This window comes from Protomyctophum parallelum (genome assembly GCF_964188405.1).
Source record: "Protomyctophum parallelum genome assembly, chromosome: 4".
NCBI lineage: Eukaryota > Metazoa > Chordata > Actinopteri > Myctophiformes > Myctophidae > Protomyctophum > Protomyctophum parallelum.
In genome coordinates, this window is record NC_139700.1 from 51977825 (window position 1) to 52002678 (window position 24854).

Genomic DNA, 24854 nt, shown 5'->3' on the forward strand with positions numbered 1-24854 from the left:
GGGGCTGATGGTAGGTGTTGTTTACTGGGGCTGGTGGTAGGTGTTGTTTACTGGGGGCTGATGGTAGGTGTTGTTTACTGGGGGCTGATGGTAGGTGTTGTTTACTGGGGGCTGATGGTAGGTTTTGTTTACTGGGGGCTGATGGTAGGTGTAGTTTACATGGACACAGTTGAATAGTCGACTAGTTGAATAGTCGACTGCTTAAAGCGCTAGCGCCGATACCGGCCATAAGTGTCTCCGAACCCCCTGCTTATATTATACTTATACTTACCATAATACTTACAGATTACCTTATACTCACCATAATACTTACAGAGTACTTTATACTTACCATAATACTCACAGAGTACTTTATACTTACCATAATACTCACAGAGTCGTTTATACTTACCATAATACTTACAGAGTACTTTATACTTACCATAATACTCACAGAGTAGTTTACACTTACCATAATACTTACAGAGTACTTTATACTTACCATAATACTCACAGAGTATACTTTGTCGCACCACGTACTGTACAGGGGGAGGAGTTAACTAGAGGAGGAAGTGACATCATGGCGGCGCGGTGCGGCGCGGTCCCAGCGCCCGCGGTGCTCCTGCTGTGCGTGCTGGTTCTGTCCACAGGAAGCACGGGGCGCAGACTCAGGAAGAGAGGCCTCAACCAAAAGGTACCCGTCTGTCTGTCTGTCTGTCTGTCTGTCTGTCTGTCTGTCTGTCTGTCTGTCTGTCTGATCCACAAGCTCTCAGCTTGTAGATCATATTTTCGGGGAGCAACCCAACACTCTTTAGCTAGTGGAGATGCAGGTGTAACGTCATTGGATTTCTAAACAAATCTGTTCAACGCAAAATGCTGTGTTCAAGTTCAGGAGACTTCAGGGAAAAATAAGCAATTCTCCTAGATTTCACAACGCCACGCCAGACTTTACGGTCCTTCATTGCCATCCACAGTTCCTGCTTACTGAGGCATGTGTCCCTATTCTATAGCGATGACATCAGGGAACGACAGTTTTCTACCTTTGGTCTGCTTTGAGGCAGGACTCCAGAGGAGAAGGGAAGATATAACCTCATTGTCAGCTCTGTAGCAGTGGCCGGAAAACTGTGTTCTTCTGGATCGGACTAGTGAAGAAACACAGGGAAGGTTGCCGTATATTAGATCAGTGGATGGGTGGCTCTTCCAAGACAGATGTTGCACTCTCAAGGCGGGTGTAAGTGCCATCCAACCGTTTCTCTAATTTCTTTGAAAGTGTCCATGTCTCGGATTCCACAGAGTAGAATCGGCTCAACGGTCGGCCTAAATAAATACCGGTCGTCTTAACGCACCCCTCACCAACCTTAATCCGGTCGTTTCAACGCACCCCTCACCAACCTTAATCAAGTCGTTTTAACGCACCCCTCACCAACCTCAATCCAGTCGTTTTAATGCACCCCTCACCAACCTTAATCCAGTCGTTTTAATGCACCCCTCACCAACCTTAATCCAGTCGTTTTAATGCACCCCTCACCAACCTTAATCCGGTCGTTTTAACGCACCCCTCACCAACCTTAATCCGGTCGTTTTAACGCACCCCTCACCAACCTTAATCCAGTCGTTTTAATGCACCCCTCACCAACCTTAATCCGGTCGTTTTAACGCACCCCTCACCAACCTTAATCCAGTCGTCTTAACGCACCCCTCACCAACCTTAATCCGGTCGTCCTAACGCACCCCTCACCATCCTTAATCCAGTCGTTTCAACGCACCCCTCACCAACCTTAATCCAGTCGTCTTAACGCACCCCTCACCAACCTTAATCCGGTCGTCTTAACGCACCCCTCACCAACCTTAATCCGGTCGTTTTAATGCACCCCTCACCAACCTTAATCCGGTCGTTTTAATGCACCCCTCACCAACCTTAATCCAGTCGTCTTAACGCACCCCTCACCAACCTTAATCCGGTCGTTTTAACGCACCCCTCACCATCCTTAATCCAGTCGTTTCAACGCACCCCTCACCAACCTTAATCCGGTCGTCTTAACGCACCCCTCACCAACCTTAATCCGGTCGTCTTAACGCACCCCTCACCAACCTTAATCCAGTCGTCTTAACGCACCCCTCACCAACCTTAATCCGGTCGTTTTAACGCACCCCTCAACAACCTTAATCCAGTCGGACCAATGCTATGTCTAACCAAAGTATGCCTCCCTACAAAGTGAAGCAAACACTCTCAGAGTTACAGACCCGTACATGGCCATTTGGAACAAACTCAAGGCCACTTTGAGATGAGATCCACTGTCTGGTGTAGAGCAGAGTGTTTCCAGTGAGCCAACATCCACAATAGCAGCACCTTGACTCTGACCCTGTTTGACCAGCTTGGAACAGCTGAGCCTTCATTACAAAGGGTTTAGAAGTTCTTTCCAAAATGGCGTGTGTTGCTTATAGAGCCGAATTGATTAGGTTATAAAAATCACACCAAGCGTGAAGTGAGAGGCACTCTTATCATCGTACAATACATCATCATGCATCATCTCATACTGGCCAATCAGAATGCCTGTTTCGGCGGTGGATCAGGGGTATAGAGTGGCCAGATGGTAACCGCAAGGTTGCCAGTTCGAACCCTGTGGGCTCCCCCAGAGTTAGTGTCGATGTGTCCTTGAGCAAGACTCTGAACCCCTAATTGCTCCTGATGTGCTAGTTGGTGCCTTGCATGGTTTCTGCTGCCATCAGTGTGTGAATGGGTGAATGTAATGCACAATCTATGTAAAGCGCCTTGGATAAAGGCGCTATATAAATGCACCATTTACCATCCTATGTCTCTATGTCATATTTATAGCGGACATTTGACCTAATCTCTCCTTTCATTGTCAATGGCAAATATTGCGCTGTGTGGAGTCAAAAGCTGTGTATAGGTATATAAGTATTATATAGATTTGTTATAGTAGCTACCATGTGGCCTGTCTGTGGCCGAAGAGAGAGAGCGTAGGAGTGTAGGAGCTCACATGATGCACAAGAAGGACACAATGCCACTTCTGTTAGCAGGCTTACGTTGCACAGCCAGGGCTAAACGTCTCACACACTGAGAACACATTTCTGGCTGAGGTGAGAGGGGGGGGGGGGGCTACCGTGGCTGGTCTGACCCACCCCACCACATCTGAGCTATAGTTAATGACTGGCTGGCAGGCAGGCAGACTGCGACCGTGGCTCAAGAGGTAGAGCAGGTCGTCCAATGATCCATGGGTCGGCGGTTCGAATCCCGGCTCCTCCTGTCCGGCTTGGGCAAGACACTGAACCCCAAATTGCTCCCGATGTGCTGGTTGGTTGGTGCCTTGCATGGCTTCCGCCACAATCGGTGTATGAATGCGTGTGTGAATGGGTGAATGTAATGCACAATCTATGTAAAGCGCCTTGGATAAAGGCGCTATATAAATGCACACAGACAGACTATATATATATATATATATATATATATCTCATGGTTTTGGTGTTGATAGTAAATCAGTGCAACAGGTGTGTGTGTTCATAGTGAGAGCTGCATGTTGTGATTTGTAGGACTTGCAGACATGGGGGCGGGGCCCTATAGCTGCTGCTCATTATCTCATTTTGGATCCTAGATAACGATGACACCTCTCTCTCACACACACACACACACACACACACACACACACACACACACACACACACACACTCTCTCTCTCTCTGTCTCTCTCTCTCTCTCTCTCTCTCTCTCTCTCTCCGTCCTGCTTTCTGTTCTCCGGACCGGTCGGTCGGTCTGGGCTGCGTCTTCAAAGCTGCCGTGCTAATTGAAACACGCTGGGACAGCTAGCCGCTCACGTGGAGATCAAGGATTTTTAAGGACCCCCCCGTTTGACATGAATTAGGCCACAGACCCCCATTTAATGGCATTTCTATCTATCTCTCTGAGCGAGCGTGCGTGCGTGCGTGCGTTTGTGCGTGCGTGCGTTTGTGCGTGTGTGCGTGCGTGCGTGCGTGGGGAATGGAATGTGGAATGGGCCCTGGTGCAGGACAGGAGTGCTACACACCAGAATGCAGAGTTCATATAACTGTGTATGCGTAAAAATGGACACAGCCTCACATGTCAGGTTAAAGTGACATGACCAGCATGACCAGCATGCTCAAGGTCCTGACACTGTTCCCCTGTAGGGAAGTCTACATCCTGACACTTTTCTATGTCAGTCGTTCTTTGATTTAAAAAAAATTAGCAGACCTACAAGCTCGTAGGTCTAGCTATTTTTCAATAGCTAAAGCATGACATGATGCTAACACCAAAAGGGGTGAATTCCCGCCCAAAATGGGTTAAAACAGAGATCCCAGTAGGGCTGGCTGGGCAATAATTATAACCTCAAATCCATATGATTTACATACGTTCATTTCAAACGTGTGCCTTGATTACGATTCATGAACAATCATCATGAAGAAAAGAAAATAGAAAAGTAAAAAGTATACATGTATTTGTATTTGCCTCTGAGATGCAGTGGAGTATAAACTAGAAAAAGTGCCCTTCTGGGCACAGGTCTCCACCAGGTTATCCACAGATCCATGCAGTTAGAGGTAAAAACACTTTTCGGCCAGTTATAGCGCCACCTTGAGGCTGAGTTGAAATTGTTCATGTGGCATTTTGTCCTCTGCCTAGTGGGAATGTGGGTGCACAATTTCACGGAAATCACGCGATGTGTTCATGATTTGCAGCATTTTGTTTGAAACTGAGCACTCCTGTGAACTTTGGAAGCCAATCTTAACCAATCAGGATGGAGTGTGAGAAATGTGAAAGACCGGTTTGGTTGAATGGCTCTAGAGAGACTGTGTACCAATTTGCGTGATGTTTGGACAAAATCTGTAGGTGTGCTGTGCAAAAACTTGTTTTGCACAAAGCGGCCTCCTGGTGGCGCTATAACAGGCCGTTCTGGAAGGTTTGGGGCAGAGGTTCATCATTGGCATCCAGGGAGTGTGTGTGCAAAATTTGGCATGGACCGGGTTAACGATGGCCGAGATTAGCTGTTCACGGACGGACACACACACACACACACACACACACACACACACACACGGACGGACGGACGGAGTGCAAAACATACTCTCTCCCCATGCCTTCGGCCTGGTGGAGACAATTATTGGTGGAAAATTGAAATACTCAAGTAAAGTAAAAGCATCTCAAATTTGTACTTTGTTTTAAGCATTGTTAGCCATTGAAAAATAGCAGATCTACAACCGAGTGCCGCGCTACGAGCTTTTATGTATGCTATTTGTTTTAAATCGTGAAAATGTGGCGCAAATCTTTGAATATATTATTCTTTCAGGGCGAACGCTTTTAACTAAAATCTTTGCTTCTGGGAGGTCCCCTGGAACTACATATTTTCAGATGGGGGTCGGCCGGCCAAATACATATAATTTCATGGGGTCATTGACATGGGGTTTATCAGAAAACTGTCAGGATTTAGAAGACATTTTGTAGAATAGTTCCCAGGTCAAAATGGGTTAAGTTGAGTATATATTAAAATTCCACCGCAGCCAACCAGATGGCCTCCCTACTCATTCAGCGATGGCTGCCACAGTACAGTAACAATGCCCTTTACTGTACACGCAGACAACTTAACGAGACGCATAGTTTGGTTTTCTCATTCTGAGGTGGTTTTTGGGTTATATCGGTGGTCTCACCACTCTATATAATTGCCAGTCTGTCCCTCGACCCTTTCCTAGTTCCTCATCGCCCCCTTTTTTTTCTCTCCTCTCTGTCTTTCTCCACCTCTCCTTCTGTCTGGCAAACTAGAGAAGAAATGTAACTTTATACAAGACATTCTCTGAGGAGAGAATACCAGCACTCACGGACATGTATTTGGTTTAAGGCACTTTTTATTATTATTTTATATTCGCACAAACTAGAAGAACTGGTCTTCTCTCCTTTCCTCCATGAGATGAAACCGTTTTTGTTTTTATTTTAAGTCAGATTTATACATTAGCATCTTTTCTGACGTTCATCCAGTTATTGGCTTCGGCTCCGCATGAATTCAAGGCTTCACGGGGTCTGTAATGGATAGAACATATTAAGTCATTTGTGTGTTGAACTACTCCTTTAAATGGGGAATTTCACTTTCAAACATTGCTTGGGAAAAATGGCAGCAGTCTGAATTACCCTTAAGAGAGGGCTTAACAATAAGCTAGGAGAGGGAATCTCTCCCAGGATGCTGTCTGTCAGCTCAAATACTCCTCATGGATCCAGATGCTGGACCATATAGTTCAACACACAGATGACTTACAGTATGTCCTATCCATTACAGACCCCGTGAAGCCTTGAATTCATGGAGCCGAAGCCAATAACTGGATGAACGTCAGAAAAGATGCTAATGTATATACATGTAAATGGTCTGCATCTGATCCAGCATCTCTGGTCCAGTTCAGAGGGAGGTTCACAGGGTCTGCGCATTACATCATGATCTGATCCAATAAACCGTCTGGATCCAGCTCTGAGCATTCTTCACAGCATGTCAGTCAAACAAATCGGCTTTTGGCAAACCTTCCTGTTATACTGTACGTAATGGACGGGAACCCCTTTTGGTGTTTTAAGCATTCTGTTCTACTTAAGCTATTGAAAAATGGCAGATCTACAAGTTCGTGAGCTTGTAGGTCTGCTATTTTTTGAAAAGTCGTGAAAATGTGGTGCAGGATTTAGAAGACATTTTGGTATGTGGTATAAGACTAAGAGTACAATTCACAGCTCAGACCAGTCTCTGGTACTGTGGTCTTTTGGACTCTGGTACTGTGGTCTTTGGACTCTGGTACTGTGGTCTTTGGACTCTGGTACTGTGGTCTTTGGACTCTGGTACTGTGGTCTTTGGACTCTGGTACTGTGGTCTTTGGACTCTGGTACTGTGGTCTTTGGACTCTGGTACTGTGGTCTTTGGACTCTGGCACTGTGGTCTTTTGGTCTCTGGTACTGTGGTCTTTGGACTCTGGTACTGTGGTCTATGGACTCTGGTACTGTGGTCTATGGACTCTGGTACTGTGGTCTATGGACTCTGGTACTGTGGTCTTTGGACTCTGGTACTGTGGTCTATGGACTCTGGTACTGTGGTCTTTGGACTCTGGTACTGTGGTCTTTGGACTCTGGTACTGTGGTCTTTGGACTCTGGTACTGTGGTCTATGGACTCTGGTACTGTGGTCTTTGGACTCTGGTACTGTGGTCTATGGACTCTGGTACTGTGGTCTATGGACTCTGGTACTGTGGTCTTTGGACTCTGGTACTGTGGTCTTTGGACTCTGGTACTGTGGTCTATGGACTCTGGTACTGTGGTCTTTGGACTCTGGTACTGTGGTCTTTGGACTCTGGTACTGTGGTCTTTGGACTCTGGTACTGTGGTTTTTGGACTCTGGTACTGTGGTCTTTGGACTCTGGTACTGTGGTCTATGGACTCTGGTACTGTGGTCTTTGGACTCTGGTACTGTGGTCTTTGGACTCTGGTACTGTGGTCTTTTGGACTCTGGTACTGTGGTCTTTGGACTCTGGCACTGTGGTCTTTGGACTCTGGTACTGTGGTCTTTTGGACTCTGGTACTGTGGTCTTTTGGACTCTGGTACTGTGGTCTTTGGACTCTGGTACTGTGGTCTTTGGACTCTGGTACTGTGGTCTTTGGACTCTGGTACTGTGGTCTATGGACTCTGGTACTGTGGTCTTTTGGACTCTGGTACTGTGGTCTTTGGACTCTGGTACTGTGGTCTTTGGACTCTGGTAGTAGGTCTTGAAGCGTCACTAATGCTAGTCAGGTGATGAGAGTCTGCTGCAGCTCAGCGGGACTTTGCTGGAGTTTCAAAGGGCAGTCCAGTATATATCCACATACTGTAAACTTTAATGTAATAGTTTAAAGGGCAGTCCAGTATATATCCACATACTGTAAACTTTAATGTAATAGTTTAACCCATTCTGACCGGGCACCCATTTTGGTGTTGGCATCATGTTATGCTTTAGCTATTTAAAAATAGCAGATCTACAAGCTCATATCGCGCCACCGAGTGGCGCGATACGAGCTTGTAGGTCTGCTATTTTTGAAAAATCGAAGAACAACTGACATTTTTAGAATCTGATCTCAGGTCAGAATGGGTTCATCAGACCAGTGTGTGTCCGGTGGAAACCTCGTATGAATCTGATCTCAGGTCAGAATGGGTTAAAGGGCAGTCCAGTTTATCCTCATACTGTAAACTTTAATGTAATAGTTTAAAGGGCAGTCCAGTATATATCCACATACTGTAAACTTTAATGTAATAGTTTAAAGGGCAGTCCATTTTTTTTTAAGAGCAAAATTGCCAAAAGGGCAGGGGGTGCTCTAGCACCCCCTAGTGTCTAGCTGTGCACGCCACTGGTTCTAAAACTAGACGGATGGTAATTTGTCTTAAATCAATTCAACTACAGTATCATGTATGGTTTCTGACTGCATGGTTACCTGAATGATTATGTCTACTTTTATTTTGTTTCACGAGTTAATGTTAAACTAATGGGTTTGGATTATGTAAAATATTAGTTTTGTACTGCACGCATGCACACACACGCGCGCACACACACACACACACACACACACACACACACACACACACACACACACACACACACACACACACACACACACACACACACACACACACACACACACACACACACACACACACACACACAGTACAGTACAGTATGCTTAAAGTACAGTACAGAAGTGTAAACAGTTTGCTCAGCATCAGACCATTCATGGTGGTGTGTTGAGATCTCAGACAGATACTCATGCAGACTCCATTACTTCCTGTGTTTAAGTGGACACACGCACACACACACACACACACACACACACACACGCACACACACACACACAGAGCTATACGAAATTATGCATGCGCATGTACACTGACACTCACACAAGCTCATGCACATCATACGAACGTGTGCCATGACATACAGTACGTATTATAGCAATCACTCATATTAGTGATTTGTTTTTGTATTACATTACTACAGCTATATGAAGGACCAGCACAGTATGTTTTTTAAGCATTATGATATAGTTTAGCTGTTGAAAAATAGCAGATAAAAAAGAAAAATAGCAGATCTACAAGCTCGAGCTTGTAGATCTAGCTAGAACTGTTCACTGGAACAACATATTTTCAGATGGGGTTGACATGAAAATGTTTGAGAACGACAAAACATAGCGTTTTTCCAGAAAACTTTTTTTTGAATCGTCGGGTGTCAGGTCTAAATGGGTGAAACTGCCTCCCCCTGGCCAGCCGGGGCGCCTGATGGAGGGGAAAGGAACTGGTCTCTATACTGCCTCCCCCTGGCCAGCCGGGGCGCCTGATGGAGGGGAAAGAAACTGGTCTCTGTACTGCCTCCCCCTGGCCAGCCGGGGCGCCTGATGGAGGGGAAAGGAACTGGTTGGAATAACGTGTTCCTTCCACGCGCTACGTCCAACCAGGGAAACTCCCCCCTGTCAGGTGGAAAGGAGCAACTTGGACACTCAGGCATGAAGGAAGCATGAGTTCAAGTCCGTTGCTCTCCCCTTGTCCCCCATATATGGGGACTAGGTTGGTGGAGGGTGTGTAGAGCCCAGGATCACATTAGATGATTGACACAGGGGTGAAAAATGGGTTACAAAATCGTGGGATAAAAAATATATACAAAAAAAAAAGAAGGGTGAAATGACTTGGTCTCTTTCTGTGTCAGTAGACGGTGTTTATGTCCACCTGTCTGCCTTATGGACCAACGGGGATGGGGGGGGGGGGGGGGGTCTCAGTCATGTCTGTCCTTTTGAAATAGAGAGACTGTCCAGAAGCTGAACAGATGTGTGGTTTTTATAGGAAAGAACCGTCAATTCCCTTCATATTTGTACATTCAAGTGTGTGTGGGCGTGCGTGCGTGCGTGCGTGCGTGTGTGTCTCCTGGCTCTCAGTAAACAGGACGTCTGTGATCTGTGCGTGAAATCATGAATGGTCTGATGTCAGTCCCACCCCCCCCTCCCTGTGTGTGTGTGTGTGTGTGTGTGTGTGTGTGTGTGTGTGTGTGTGTGTGTGTGTGTGTGTGTGTGTGTGTGTGTGTGTGTGTGTGTGTGTGTGTGTGTGTGTGTGTGTGAGACTTCGCTACAGTAGGATCCATCAGTTAACGAGCAGCAGGGCCCTGCATGTCTGTACGCTCCAGTCCTACAAACAGAGAGAGAGAGAGAGAGAGAGAGAGAGAGAGAGAGATAAAAGAAAGATAGATAGTTTAAGATAATAGGAGAATGCCCACGGACAGGAACACACTTCAAAGGCCATGCCACCTGCTGCATGCCACCATGTTGGCACCATGCCACCATGTTGGTGTGTGTGTGTGTGTGTGTGTGTGTGTGTGTGTGTGTGTGTGTGTGTGTGTGTGTGTGTGTGTGTGTGTGTGTGTGTGTGTGTGTGTGTGTGTGTGTGTGTGTGTGTGTGTGTGTGTGTGTGTGTGTGTGTGTGTGTGTGTGTGTGTGTGCGCGCAACAAAGACATGAAGGCAAGATGACAGACAGACGGACAGTGAAGCTAATCTGATGGGATGCAAGGTTGGGTGTAATTACAATGATTATCCCATTCTGACCTGAGATCAGATTCATACGAGGTTTTCACTGGACAGTACACACACTGGTCTGATGAACCCATTCTGACCCGAGGTCAGATTCTAAAAATGTCAGTCGTTCTTCGATTTTTCAAAAATAGCAGACCTACAAGCTCATATCGCGCCACTCGGTGGCGCGCTATGAGCTTGTAGATCTGCTATTTTTCAATAGCTAAAGCATAACATGATGCTAACACCAAAATGGGTGCCCGTTCAGAATGGGTTAACTTGATTGATTTTCTTATACAATATAAATCGGGTTCCCAAAGATAGAAATGCCATTAAATGGGCGGTCCGTAGCCTATTGCATAATTATAATCAAACTGAGGGTCCTTGAAATGAAAATGTTGGAGAATCACTGCTAGAGCCGTACAAATATCCTCTTATTATGCGGGTCCCTGGCATATCTCTTCAAACGGGGGTCCGCGGGCTAATTATTACTGTCAATGTGGGGGTCCTTGATGTGAAAAGGTTTGGGAAACACCTCACGGCTCAGAACATAGCGATACTTTTACAAAGGTAACTTTTATCTGAGCTCTGACTCCAAGAACCACGTTGGTAATCTGGCTGCAGTCGACACTAGAGAGTCATTTAGTGTTTACAATACACATGCTGTGTGTGTGTGTGTGTGTGTGTGTGTGTGTGTGTGTGTGTGTGTGTGTGTGTGTGTGTGTGTGTGTGTGTGTGTGTGTGTGTGTGTGTGTGTGTGTGTGTGATACTATTACCGACAACACCAGTGCCAAACATTTGCTTTCTCTTTTCCAGTTGGTTTGGGAGAACCACTCGTTCAGCTTGCCAAATAAACGGGTCCGTTTTAACGATCGCGTGCGGTCCACGGGCCCATTATCTAATTAGTGACAAGGAGGAGAAAATTAAATTCTAGGGTAGACCCTGCAACTCTCTCTCTCTCTCTCTCTCTCTCTCTCACACACACACACACACACACACACACACACACACACACACGCGCGCGGCACGCCCGCACGCGCTACGTGTGCAATTAAGGACCATTAATAGATGTAATAGAAGCGCAATCCAAACTCGGGACGTTTGTCTTAGGCCGGGGGGGGGGGGGGGGGGGGGGGTGAAACTGCACAGGAAACTGGCAAATCCCTCCAAATTAATAAAAGATTGTATGAAAAACATACAGAGCCTTGTGATCATACAATTATTTAATTAGAGGAAGTGGCTAAACTCACATACTGTAAAGCTACCATGCTTTAGCAGGCCGCCTGACATCTGCTGTCAGTGGCGTGCACAGACATTTAGAGGGGCAGGCGCTCAAGTGGAAAAAAAAGGGCAACTTGTGCAGCGCGTGGAACCGGCCGGTTGCCTTAATAGTGTGAGATTTATAGATTATATCAAATAATATATTGGAAGCTTTTTATAAAAAAAAAATAACAAAACCGTTTTTTTTGTTTATTTTATTTTTTCAAAAGGGCACATTGCCAAAAAGGGCAGGGGGTGATCTAGCACCCCCTAGTGTCTATCTGTGCACGCCACTGTCTGATGCACTGTATATTGAATTTTGAAAGTAACTAAGCACATTTACTCTACTGTACTTAAGTCAAATTTGACTGAGTTTTAGTCAAACGCAACATGCTGCGTTCAAGTTCAGGAGAGTTCGGGAATAAAGCCAATTCTCCTGAATGCTGCCTTCGGGTACGGCGTGGAAAGGGGGAGATTTGCACTTATTCCAGAATAGTACTAAATGCTGCATTCATGTTCTGGAGAGTGCAGTGAGAGTGAGAGTATAGCAGAGAGGCAGGCCGCTGAAGCCCCCTTTGATGTGCACGTGCCTGCTCCTAACCCAAGCATATGAAAACAATACACATATTGTTCGCCACACAATGCATAATTACAGGAATTATTATGTATCTCATTCCATTTCACTCTTTCATTCTTAGCTGCAGTTTAAAGTGCCTGAGGTTTAATCTTTAGTGGTTTTGATTTGGTTTTGAACAGTTTTTCAGCATCAATCGAAAAAGGAAACGATATAAATCTATATATTTGTGCAGTAGTGACTGAATGGCTGTATCAATCACTTATAATGAAAGTTAATTCACCACCACGTCTGTGATGTGTAATATTCTGTTGAGTATTTAACCCATTCTGAACGGGCACCCATTTTGGTGTTAGCGTCATGTTATGCTTTAGCTATTTAAAAATAGCAGATCTACAAGCTCTGTAGGTCTGCTATTTTTGAATAATCGAAGAACGAATCTGATCTCAGGTCAGAATGGGTTAATCAGACCAGTGTGTGTCCAGTGGAAACCTCGTATGAATCTGATCTCAGGTCAGAATGGGATAAGCTACCTACCTTCCTGCAAAATGAGAGTGAACAGATGTTATGTTTTGGTGCGTGTGCATGCGTGCGTGTGTGTGTGTGTGTGTGTGTGTGTGTGTGTGTGTGTGTGTGCGTGCGTGCGTGCATGTTTATGTTTATCCAGCCCAAAGCTCAATCCTTGTGAGTGTTTTAACTTGGCTCAGAGTCCTGCAGCCCCCCCCACCCACCCCCCCCCCCCCCCCTGTTTGCTCCCACACTGAGAAAACCTTCCCAAATCCAGGTCAACACATTTTGCAGGCAGGCCTCCAGGCTGTGATCACTGGCTGCGTGGCGGCGTTGTTGTTGATAATATGCTGCAAGGCCAATGCTGCCCTCTCCTGGTGAAAGGGAGAATCAGTGGTGTGGAACGGTATGGTGCAGTCCAGTGGTTCACAGACTTAATTGGACCATAGTGGTGGTAACTGACTTTGAGAATGTGCAAATGGAACCACACTCATGTGGTTCCTCCTGGACCCCAACTTTGGGAATCACCGTGTGGGTTCTGTTATATAATTATGCTCACGTCGGCCACCTTCTGATTATGGAAAGCAACGAGTCATATCTTTCATCAAATTTAGAGGCTCTCATCTATGGAATTCCCTAGATGCTTCACTTAAATCCTCATTATCCTTGACAATATTCAAAAACATCTAAAGAAATATCTTATTTCTTCCTCTCTGTAGATTACATGTTTTTACTTTGATGCGATATATTTTACTTTTGTGTGTTTTGTTGTTGTATTGTTTATTTTCGTTTTTTGTGCAGTCTGTGTTTTTATTTCTTTATTGCACAGCTGCTCCCCCTTTTGCCAACTTGTAGACTTTTGTACTGTTTTTTATGAACTTTTAATCTGTTTAAAGGTATATTCAGTGATTTCACTCAAAAAACCTTAGGTTTTGTTTTTGGCTGTGGGACCCAGCCTTTCGTCCAATCAGGATAGAGAGTCAAAAACGAAACCTAAGGTTTTTTGACCCCCAGGGGTTAACTGGGGACAGGGAGGAACTCCTTATATGGTCAGCACACTCTATAGTAGGGAGGATTATCACAACAAAACAAAAAAATAAGTGATATTTGAATTAAGTGAAATCACTGAATATACCTTTAAACCAATTGTCTGTCTGTCTGTCTGTCTGTCTGTCTGTCTGTCTGTCTGTCTGTCTGTCTGTCTGTCTGTCTGTCTGTCTGTCTGTCTGTCTGTCTGTCTGTCTGTCCGTCTGTCTGCCTGTCTGTCTGCCTGTCTGTCTGCAGCAGCCGGACTATGAGTATCCGAACCAGTCCCAGTCGACGCAGCACCAGAAGAACGACCGCTGTCCCCCGCCGCCCCAGATGCTCCCGGAGCGGGCCTGTGAGGTCCCCGTGTGCCGGTCCGACTCCGAGTGCGAACGCCACAAACGCTGCTGCTACAACGGCTGCATCTACGCCTGTCTGGAGTCTGTCCAGCCCCCACCAGGTCAGTTAGCACCCTGTTACCACCCTGTTACCACCCTGTTACCCCCTGTTACCCCCCTGTTACCACCCTGTTACCACCCTGTTACCACCCTGTTACCACCCTGTTACCACCCTGTTACCACCCTGTTACCACCCTGTTACCCCTTCTGGAGTCTGTCCAGCCCCCACCAGGTCAGTTACCACCCTGTTACCACCCTGTTACCCCTTCTGGAGTCTGTCCAGCCCCTACCAGGTCAGTTACCACCCTGTTACCACCTGTTACCACCCTGTTACCACCCTGTTACCCCTTCTGGAGTCTGTCCAGCCCCCACCAGGTCAGTTAACACCCTGTTACCCCTTCTGGAGTCTGTCCAGCCCCCACCAGGTCAGTTACCACCCTGTTACCACCCTGTTACCACCCTGTTACCACCCTGTTACCACCCTGTTACCACCCTGTTACCCCTTCTGGAGTCTGTCCAGCCCCCACCAGGTCAGTTACCACCCTGTTACCACCCTGTTACCCCTTCTGGAGTCTGTCCAGCCCCTACCAGGTCAGTTACCACCCTGTTACCACCCTGTTACCACCCTGTTACCACCCTGTTACCACCCTGTTACCACCCTGTTACCCCTTCTGGAGTCTGTCCAGCCCCCACCAGGTCAGTTAACACCCTGTTACCCCTTCTGGAGTCTGTCCAGCCCCCACCAGGTCAGTTACCACCCTGTTACCACCCTGTTACCACCCTGTTACCACCCTGTTACCACCCTGTTACCACCCTGTTACCCCTTCTGGAGTCTGTCCAGCCCCCGCCAGGTCAGTTACCACCCTGTTATCACCCTGTTACCCCTTCTGGAGTCTGTCCAGCCCCTACCAGGTCAGTTACCACCCTGTTACCACCCTGTTACCACCCTGTTACCACCCTGTTACCACCCTGTTACCACCCTGTTACCACCCTGTTACCACCCTGTTACCACCCTGTTACCACCCTGTTACCACCCTGTTACCACCCTGTTACCACCCTGTTACCACCCTGTTACCACCCTGTTACCACCCTGTTACCACCCTGTTACCACCCTGTTACCACCCTGTTACCACCCTGTTACCACCCTGTTACCCCTTCTGGAGTCTGTCCAGCCCCCACCAGGTCAGTTACCACCCTGTTACCACCCTGTTACCACCCTGTTACCACCCTGTTACCACCCTGTTACCACCCTGTTACCCCTTCTGGAGTCTGTCCAGCCCCCGCCAGGTCAGTTACCACCCTGTTATCACCCTGTTATCACCCTGTTACCACCCTGTTACCACCCTGTTACCACCCTGTTATCACCCTGTTACCACCCTGTTACCACCCTGTTATCACCCTGTTACCACCCTGTTACCACCCTGTTATCACCCTGTTACCCCTTCTGGAGTCTGTCCAGCCCCTACCAGGTCAGTTACCACCCTGTTATCACCCTGTTACCACCCTGTTACCACCCTGTTATCACCCTGTTACCACCCTGTTACCACCCTGTTATCACCCTGTTACCCCTTCTGGAGTCTGTCCAGCCCCTACCAGGTCAGTTACCACCCTGTTATCACCCTGTTACCCCTTCTGGAGTCTGTCCAGCCCCTACCAGGTCAGTTACCACCCTGTTACCACCCTGTTACCACCCTGTTACCACCCTGTTACCACCCTGTTACCACCCTGTTACCCCTTCTGGAGTCTGTCCAGCCCCTACCAGGTCAGTTACCACCCTGTTATCACCCTGTTACCATACCAGCCCCTTCTGGAGTCTGTCCAGCCCTTAGAGTAGGCTATATATGAATAGAGACGGCACCCGGAGGAAACCCTGAGGCGAAATGGACATAGTGGCCGAATTTGGAATTGCAGTTTGGACCCAAATTGTGAACGCGCTGGTCCGTTGACTATCATTGCGCACGTTCATGATGACACGTTTTTCATACGTGAACGCGTGCAATGATATAGTCAACGGCACAGCAGCGCGTTCACGATATGGGTCCAATCCATCCCAGAATGCACTCTGTTCCTACCCGGAAGAAGGAGTGAAATCGCCTCATGCGCTTTAGAGCAACTTAATGCAAGTGGATGGGAGGAGAAACCCAGTGCCGTCTCTATTCATATATACTCTAAGGTCCAGCCCCCACCAGGTCAGTTACACCCTGTTACTATACCAACCCCTACAATATCCCTAAACCTAACCCTCCTCTCCCCAACCCAAAAACCTTATACCCAAACCCCAACTCGGTCTGGAGTCTGTCCACAATTTACAATTTACAATTTAGGCATTTAGCAGACGCTCTTAATCCAGAGCGACTTACATTAAGCAAGAACAAAAGCATGGGAATACATCACATAAAAGCATTTATCAATATCATGAAACATGCGTAAGCTAAGAAAGTAACAGTGGAATATCTATATAATGAAACTATACATACACTATACATATAAACTATACATATTTACTACAATGCTATACATATGTACTATGGCGTGCTATAACTATATACAATACAATTATAGTGCTGTCTACATAACATGCTATAAGTCTGTGTCAAATGCTATCTAAGTCTACAGAAATGCTATCTAAGGGGTTAGGGTAAGTGCTACGGGCCATGATGGAGTCTGAAAAGGTGGGTTTTCAGGCTACGGCGGAAGACTCCAGGAACGCAGCAAGAAGACCAAATACTGTACAACCGCAGTGTATTAATATACTGTAATTACTGTGATAAATGTTGTTACCACGGCGCTCTGTCCATAAACAAGCGAAGGGCAATCTGGGAACCCATCGGCAAAAAAGCAGCACCACCTGCTGTTTGATTCTGTCTTGAGAGAATACACTCTTGAGAAGCGAGATAACTTTTTGTTTCATTTTTCTGTTTCTCCATAATTATGCCTTTACAAATGGAAACAAACATTTCATGTCTCTCTCTCTCTCTGTGCGTGCGTGCATGTCTGTGCGTGCGTGCATGTCTGTGTGTGTGTGTGTGTGTGTGTGTGTGTGTGTGTGTGCGTGCAGTGTTGGACTGGTTGGTGCAGCCTAAACCTCGGTGGTTGGGGGGGAACGGCTGGCTGCTAGACGGACCGGAGGAGGTCCTGCAGGGTGAGTGACCTCTGACCTCTGACCTCTCCCACCAGTGTTGTTTTCGTCGACTAAAACTAAGACGAAAAATGTTTAGTCGACCATAACCTTTTTCACTGGCGAAAACTAAATGGAAACTAAGCTATGATGACTAAAACGTAAGACTAAATATATTGACAATTTCGTCAAAAACTAGACTAAAATGTTAGGAAGGGACTAGTGGACAAGTGGTCATTTTACACTTGGTTTCATGCTGAAAATATAGCAGTTCTACAAGCTCGTATATCTGCTATTTTCAGTAAATCACAATTACAGAATATTCAGTTACAGATTAAGCTCATAAAAATAAATAATGAAAACTATGGGCATTTTGTCTTAGTTTTACTACTTAGTTTTAGTTTGTTTTATGGAATACTTTACAGGAAAAGATCAGGAAAAGTGAGGAGAATTGTGAAGAAGATGATAACTTCAGGGTCTGAACTATATGTCCTTGTGTACCCCATGCCTGCAGCGCAGGCCTGCAGCACCCTGTGTGTATTAACCTCAGGGTCTGAACTGTGATCTTGTGTGCCCCGTACCTGCAGCACCCTGTGTGTATTAACCTCAGGGTCTGAACTGTGATCTTGTGTGCCCCGTACCTGCAGCACCCTGTGTGTATTAACCTCAGGGTCTGAACTGTGATCTTGTGTGCCCCGTACCTGCAGCACCCTGTGTGTATTAACCTCAGGGTCTGAACTGTGATGTTGTGTGCCCCGTACCTGCAGCACCCTGTGTGTATTAACCTCAGGGTCTGAACTGTGATCTTGTGTGCCCCGTACCTGCAGCACCCTGTGTGTATTAACCTCAGGGTCTGAACTGTGATCTTGTTGTGTGTCCCATGCCTGCAGAGGAGGCCTGCAGCACCGTGTGTGTATTAAAGGAGAATTCCATGCTAGAAGGATTTCTTACCTTTATTTGTAGTTGTTATACGTCCCCAACAAAGAGGTCCAGGTGTTATTTCATGCAAAAGTGCATTATTGGCTATCCCTATCATAAGCCCTCAATGGGGGTCGGGCTTTTGTACAAATTTGCTTATTTCCATCGAAAGTGTGCCAGTAGCCCGAGTCTGGCAGAGTGCCGCGGGCTCGACTCCCAATCCTGACGGCCTTTACTGCATGTCACTCCCCCCATCTCTCTCAGCCTATACTGTCTGTCCCTCTATAAAAAATAAAAGAAAGCCTTCTAGTATGGAATTCTCCTTTAACTTCAGGGTCTGAACTAACTGTGTTCTTCTTGTGTGCCCCATGGCCTGCAGCGGAGGCCTGCAGCACCCTGTGTGTATTAACTTCAGGGTCTGAACTAACTGTGTTCTTGTTGAGTGTCCCATGTCTGCAGCAGAGGCCTGCAGCACCCTGTGTGTATTAACTTCAGGGTCTGAACTAACTGTGTTCTTGTTGTGTGCCCCATGTCTGCAGCAGAGGCCGGCCTGCAGCACCCTGTGTGTATTAACCTCAGGGTCTGAACTAACTGTGTTCTTGTGTGTCCCATGTCTGCAGCAGAGGCCTGCAGCACCCTGTGTGTATTAACCTCAGGGTCTGAACTAACTGTGTTCTTGTTGTGTGTCCCATGTCTGCAGCAGAGGCCGGCCTGCAGCACCCTGTGTGTATTAACCTCAGGGTCTGAACTAACTGTGTTCTTCTTCTGTGCCCCATGATGGCCTGCAGCGGAGGCCTGCAGCACCACAGAGGATGGAGACGAGCCCCTCCACTGTCCCACAGGCTACGAGTGTCACATCATCAACCCAGGAAACGTGGCCGCTGGCATCCCCAACCGAGGACAATGCATCAAGCAGCGCGGGAACTCTGGTGAGAGAGACAGAGAGAGAGACGCTACGCTACTCGCTATGCTACGTTCTGCATGGCTATGCTTAGCTAGAAGTCTAACCCATTCTGGACGGGAACCCATTGTTGGTGCTACGAGCTTGTAGGTCTGCCATCTTTGAACCTAGAGAACAGGGGTGGGCAACTGGCGGCCCGGGGGCCAATGCTTCACTTAACCCATTCTGACCTGAGATCAGATTCATACAAGTTTTCCACTGGACACACACTGGTCTGATGAACCCATTCTGACCTGAGATCAGATTCTAAAAATGTCAGTCGCTCTTCGATTTTTCAAAAATAGCAGACCTACAAGCTCATATCGCGCCACCGAGTGGCGCGCTATGAGCTTGTAGATCTGCTATTATTCAATAGCTAAAGCATAACATGATGCCAACACCAAAATGGGTGCCCGCCCAGAATGGGTTAATGCGGCCCACATGTTAATTATTATTTAATTTTTGTTATTTAACCTTTATTTAAACCAGTAAAAACCACATTGAGACTGAAGTCTCTTTTACAAGTGTGAACTGGCCAGATCAATAGGCAAAATAAGTGACACAACTCTGCCAGTAACACAAAAATACACAACAAAAAACAGGACAGACATACAATGCTCATAAATACAGTACCCACTACCGAAGAAGCTCAAAGGGAGAACAGGAACGCGACCAATAAGGACTAATAAATAAAAACTAAGCAACGGAAATTGCTAGTTGACTAAAAAGCAAGCAGACAGTTGCTATACGTCAAAGCAGGAGCAATGTATGGGAAGTGTATCCATGGCAATCCATTTAAAGCTCACTAGGGGAATCACAGCAGCGTATATCAGAATACTGATATACTGTAGTATTGGTTTCGGCTGGATTCCAAAAAAAGTATTAAATGACTAGTATTAAATGACTAGTATTAAAATGTTATTGTCTTTTTGTCTTGTGTCCAATGCAGTTATGATAACAGTTCATAAAGTTAACGTAACTATAACTAAATGCATTTGAAATTCAATAAAAATGAAACTTTTCAGGATTCCAATTCAAAAAATAAAAAATAAAAAATTCAGGATTTCAATTCAAATATAGCAAAAATAGCAGATCTACAAGCTTTGCGTTTTGAACTTGTAAATCGGCTATTTTTGCTACGACAGTAATATGCACTGTGGAGTGAGTGTGGAAATATATTGGCCTTCGCCATCGTCAAAGTTAACCCACCTCTGTTATAGAAGTTTAACCCATTCTGGACGGGAACCCCTTTTTGGTGTTTTAACCCATTCTGACCTGAGATCAGATTCATACGAGGTTTCCACTGGACACACACTGGTCTGATTAACCCATTCTGACCTGAGATCAGATTTAAAAAATGTCAGTCGTTCTTCGATTTTTCAAAAATAGCAGACCTACAAGCTCGTAGCGCGCCACTCGGTGGCGCGCTATGAGCTTGTAGATCTGCTATTTTTCAATAGCTAAAGCATAACATGATGCTAAGTTGCTAACACCAAAATGGGTTCCCGTTCAGAATGGGTTAAAGCATTATGCTATGCTTTAGCTATTGAAAGATAGCAGACCTACAAGCTCGTTGCCGCGCAACGAGCTTGTAGGTCTGCTATCTTTGAAATATCGTGAAAATGCACGGCACAAAAACTTTAATATATATTATTTCAGAGCGAATGTTTTTAACTCAAATCTTCCCTTCTGGGGGGCTCCCCCACATCTGAAAAACACATTTTCAGATGTTGGTCGGCGGCCAATTACATATAATTTGTGGGGTCCTTGACATGAAATAGTTCACATATATATATTATATACACATATAATTACATGTGATGTTACAGTATGGGCTTGTTCAAAAGGCTGCCTGTTTGAAGACATTATTTATTGGCCATAATTATCATCATGTCTTTCTCTTTAGATGGACGCAGCCTGAGGCATAAATACTTCAAGGACTACAAGGATTACTTGGGTAAGTGAGGTAATAATAATACCCCTATCATTCTGAACCATATAATGTACGCTGATTGCTGACGTTATTATTGCGAACGCAGTGAGCACTAACTATGAGACCCTGCAGATCATGTCTGTCTGTCTGTGTGTCTGTCCCGCTGTGACATTAGCCTGGTTAATAAACCAGACCGAATCAGCCGTTGGCAAAAATAAATTGCCTGCCGGCGGATTACGGTCTGGAGAGGCTCAATTGTACGCCCATTTCCTACACCAGAGAAATGGGGCGGCCAATCAGGACACGGTATGGAATATGGGCGGGCTTTGGTACAGTGACTTTCAATGCTTGAGACCTTTGACTGACAGTAGCTCTGACCAACTGCGTCAAAGAGAAAATGTTTCCCTGGAAATGAAATCCAAGCTGAGCCTCCCCAGACTAATATCCCGCGGTCCGTGCGATATTAGTCTGGTTTATTAACCAGGCTACTGTGACACCACCCGCCCGCCACCAGAGGGCGCAGCTGTAGCACACACACACACACACACACACACACACACACACACACACACACCCTCACACACACACACACACACACACACACACACACAGTAGAAAACTTAAAAAAATTACTAACTAAAAAGAAAAAAAAGTACGTAATTCATTCTAATTGTTGTTATTGCAATTTACGAGCTGCGTTCGCTTCCCGCGTTTGCGCGTCTTACTTGTGTATTATGTATGGTAATAATTGTATCATCATTTTGCAGTGCAACCCGTTGCCAACTTGTAGACCTACTCCTGTATCTTTGGCAAAGATATTTGGTGTAGAGAGAAAACAATAAGGGGGCTTAGTATCAACCCCTGGGGAAAAAAATCACACCTGTGTGAAGTGAGGGGCGCTAATATATTAAAGTCTAACTAACAGTGCCAACACAAACATTAAATTGTCTTTATAGAGCGTCGCAGTCCCGCCCCCTTTCATGACGACGCCAGGCCCAGGAAATGAATCCCAATGCATTTTTAAAAGTATTTATTTACACAATACACAATATTTTGGACCAAACAAATAATTACAAAGAAGAAAAACAACAAAAAAAAGTGTTGTAACCTGCCGTTTTTTTTCTACTTTCGAATTCTTTGTTTGGCCCAAAAACATTGTGTCACGACAAGAGTTGTCTTTGTCCGCGGTGTAAACGTCTTTAAATAAATACTTTCTGAAAAGTCTATGAGGAAAATGAACGGGGAATTCTTTTCCGGGTCTCTCGAGGGGGCGGGGCTGCGACGCTCTATTGTTAATGGCATTTAGGGACAAGTTGCCGGAAAACTTCTCTTCATTGTCAATGGCGTTTTTTAAACAAACTAAAACTAAAAACAAACATTTAACCTAGGAGGGGCTAGCGCCCCTCGGAAAGAAAACACAGTCTTGTAACATAAAATGTCTTCTGACACTTCCCTCCTTCTAGGCAGCAGCTCTACCAACGCAGTGGGCTACGAGAAGAATCACCAGAAGCACTTGGGATGAAGTACGTTGGGGGACTCTCCATTTCAGATCATATCATATAAACTACTTAATTAAAAAAAATTGTACTTTTTTTCCACCACTGATAATATCCATACAAATAGATGTATCTCGTTTGTTTGCTTGTTTTCAGATCCACCAGACCGACCGCAGCCATAAGACATAAACACAACCTCTTCAGTCATCAGCTCTCCAACATACCAGCCTCTCCATAAGACATAACACAACCTCTACACCATACCAGCCTCTCCATAAGACATAACACAACCTCTCCACCATACCAGCCTCTCCATAAGACATAACACAACCTCTCCACCATACCAGCCTCTCCATAAGACATAACACAACCTCTCCACCATACCAGCCTCTCCATAAGACATAACACAACCTCTCCACCATACCAGCCTCTCCATAAGACATAACACAACCTCTCCACCATACCAGCCTCTCCATAAGACATGACACAACCTCTCCACCATACCAGCCTCTCCATAAGACATAACACAACCTCTCCACCATACCAGCCTCTCCATAAGACATAACACAACCTCTCCACCATACCAGCCTCTCCATAAGACATGACACAACCTCTCCACCATACCAGCCTCTCCATAAGACATAACACAACCTCTCCACCATACCAGCCTCTCCATAAGACATAACACAACCTCTACAGTCATCAGCTCTCCAACATACCAGCCTCTCCATAAAACATAACACAACCTCTCCAACATACCAGCCTCTCCATAAGACATAACACAACCTCTACACCATACCAGCCTCTCCATAAGACATAACACAACCTCTCCACCATACCAGCCTCTCCATAAGACATAACACAACCTCTCCACCATACCAGCCTCTCCATAAGACATAACACAACCTCTTCAGTTATCAGCTCTCCACCATACCAGCCTCTCCATAAGACATAACACAACCTCTCCACCATACCAGCCTCTCCATAAGACATAACACAACCTCTCCACCATACCAGCCTCTCCATAAGACATAACACAACCTCTTCAGTTATCAGCTCTCCACCATACCAGCCTCTCCATAAGACATAACACAACCTCTCCACCATACCAGCCTCTCCCGAAGTCCAGCTTGTATTTAGGATTAAAAGTCTGCTTTTATACTATTAGTCGTATATGACTGTGTTGCGCGACACAAATAGCCAATCTACAAGCTCACAATGTGTCGTGATTGCAAAACGTTGTGAGAGTAGATTGGCTACATTATGTGGGAGTATTAGAGTTGAGTTGACACACCAAATCTCTAAACTGTCTCAATGTGGCATTTTATCACTCTAGTCTCTCTCTCTCTCTTTGTCTTTATCTCTCTCTATCTCTCGGTCTCTCTCTCTCTCTCTCTCTTCTCTCTCTCTCTCTCTCTCTCTCTCTCTCTCTCAGTCTCTCTCTCTCTCAGTCTCTCTCTCTCTCTCTCTCTCTCTCTCTCTCTCTCTCTCTCTCTCTCTCTCTCTCTCTCTCTCTCTCTCTCTCACAGTAAATAAACGATACATCCTCTACCAATCGGTAGAGGATGCTGAACAATACGATAAAAATAAATTCCTAAACATCATCTTGTCGCTGTCAGGCAGAAACCTTGTACTGTATGTCCAAAAACCGTTACTAGAAAATGAACCAGAAGAATAATAAATAAAAAATAGAAATACTGTATCAGCTCTAAACCTGTCAAAGCGCGACGGGTTTGTGATCTTTTACAACGCCTATTTTTGCTACTTTTTTGTGACACTGTAGTCTGAAGAATTTGGACATTCATTAAAAAACAAAAAGAGCAACTTAATAAGGTGAAATATGGAGATACAAGGTTTCATGCCAGCAGCAACAATATGCTGATGTTTCTCCTTTGAATTAGATCGAATGTTCGCAGGCCTTGTTCGTTTAACCCATTCTGACCTGAGATCAGATTCTAAAATTGTCTTCTACATCCTGACAGTTTTCTGAAAAAGCTATGTTTATATGTCAGTCGTTCTTCGATTAAAAAAAAAATAGCAGACCTACAAGCTCATAGCAGCTTGTAGATCTGCTATTTTTCAATAGCTAAAGCATAGCATAATGCTTAAGGCATCAGTGACATGATGCGACAGCG

At 45.6% G+C, this 24854-nt stretch overlaps 1 protein-coding gene across 2 annotated transcripts; it reads left to right on the plus strand.

The window, feature by feature from the left end:
* The first annotated feature begins 528 nt into the window (after window positions 1-528).
* wfdc1 (WAP four-disulfide core domain 1) lies at window positions 529-23001 on the plus strand. 2 transcript variants are annotated; one of them, XR_014569198.1, is made up of 7 exons: window positions 529-673; window positions 14175-14376; window positions 17373-17456; window positions 19139-19279; window positions 21197-21256; window positions 22687-22746; window positions 22876-22921. XR_014569198.1 is itself a non-coding variant. In XM_083764221.1 (7 exons), the coding sequence occupies exons 1-6, from the start codon at window positions 560-562 to the stop codon at window positions 22743-22745; spliced, it is 651 nt and encodes a 216-aa protein (XP_083620347.1). In that variant the 5' UTR covers window positions 529-559; the 3' UTR covers window position 22746; window positions 22876-23001. The 2 variants fall into 2 exon arrangements, 1 of the variants encoding a protein (XP_083620347.1); XM_083764221.1 differs by having other exon boundaries at window positions 21197-21247; window positions 22876-23001.
* Window positions 23002-24854: the final 1853 nt, after the last annotated feature.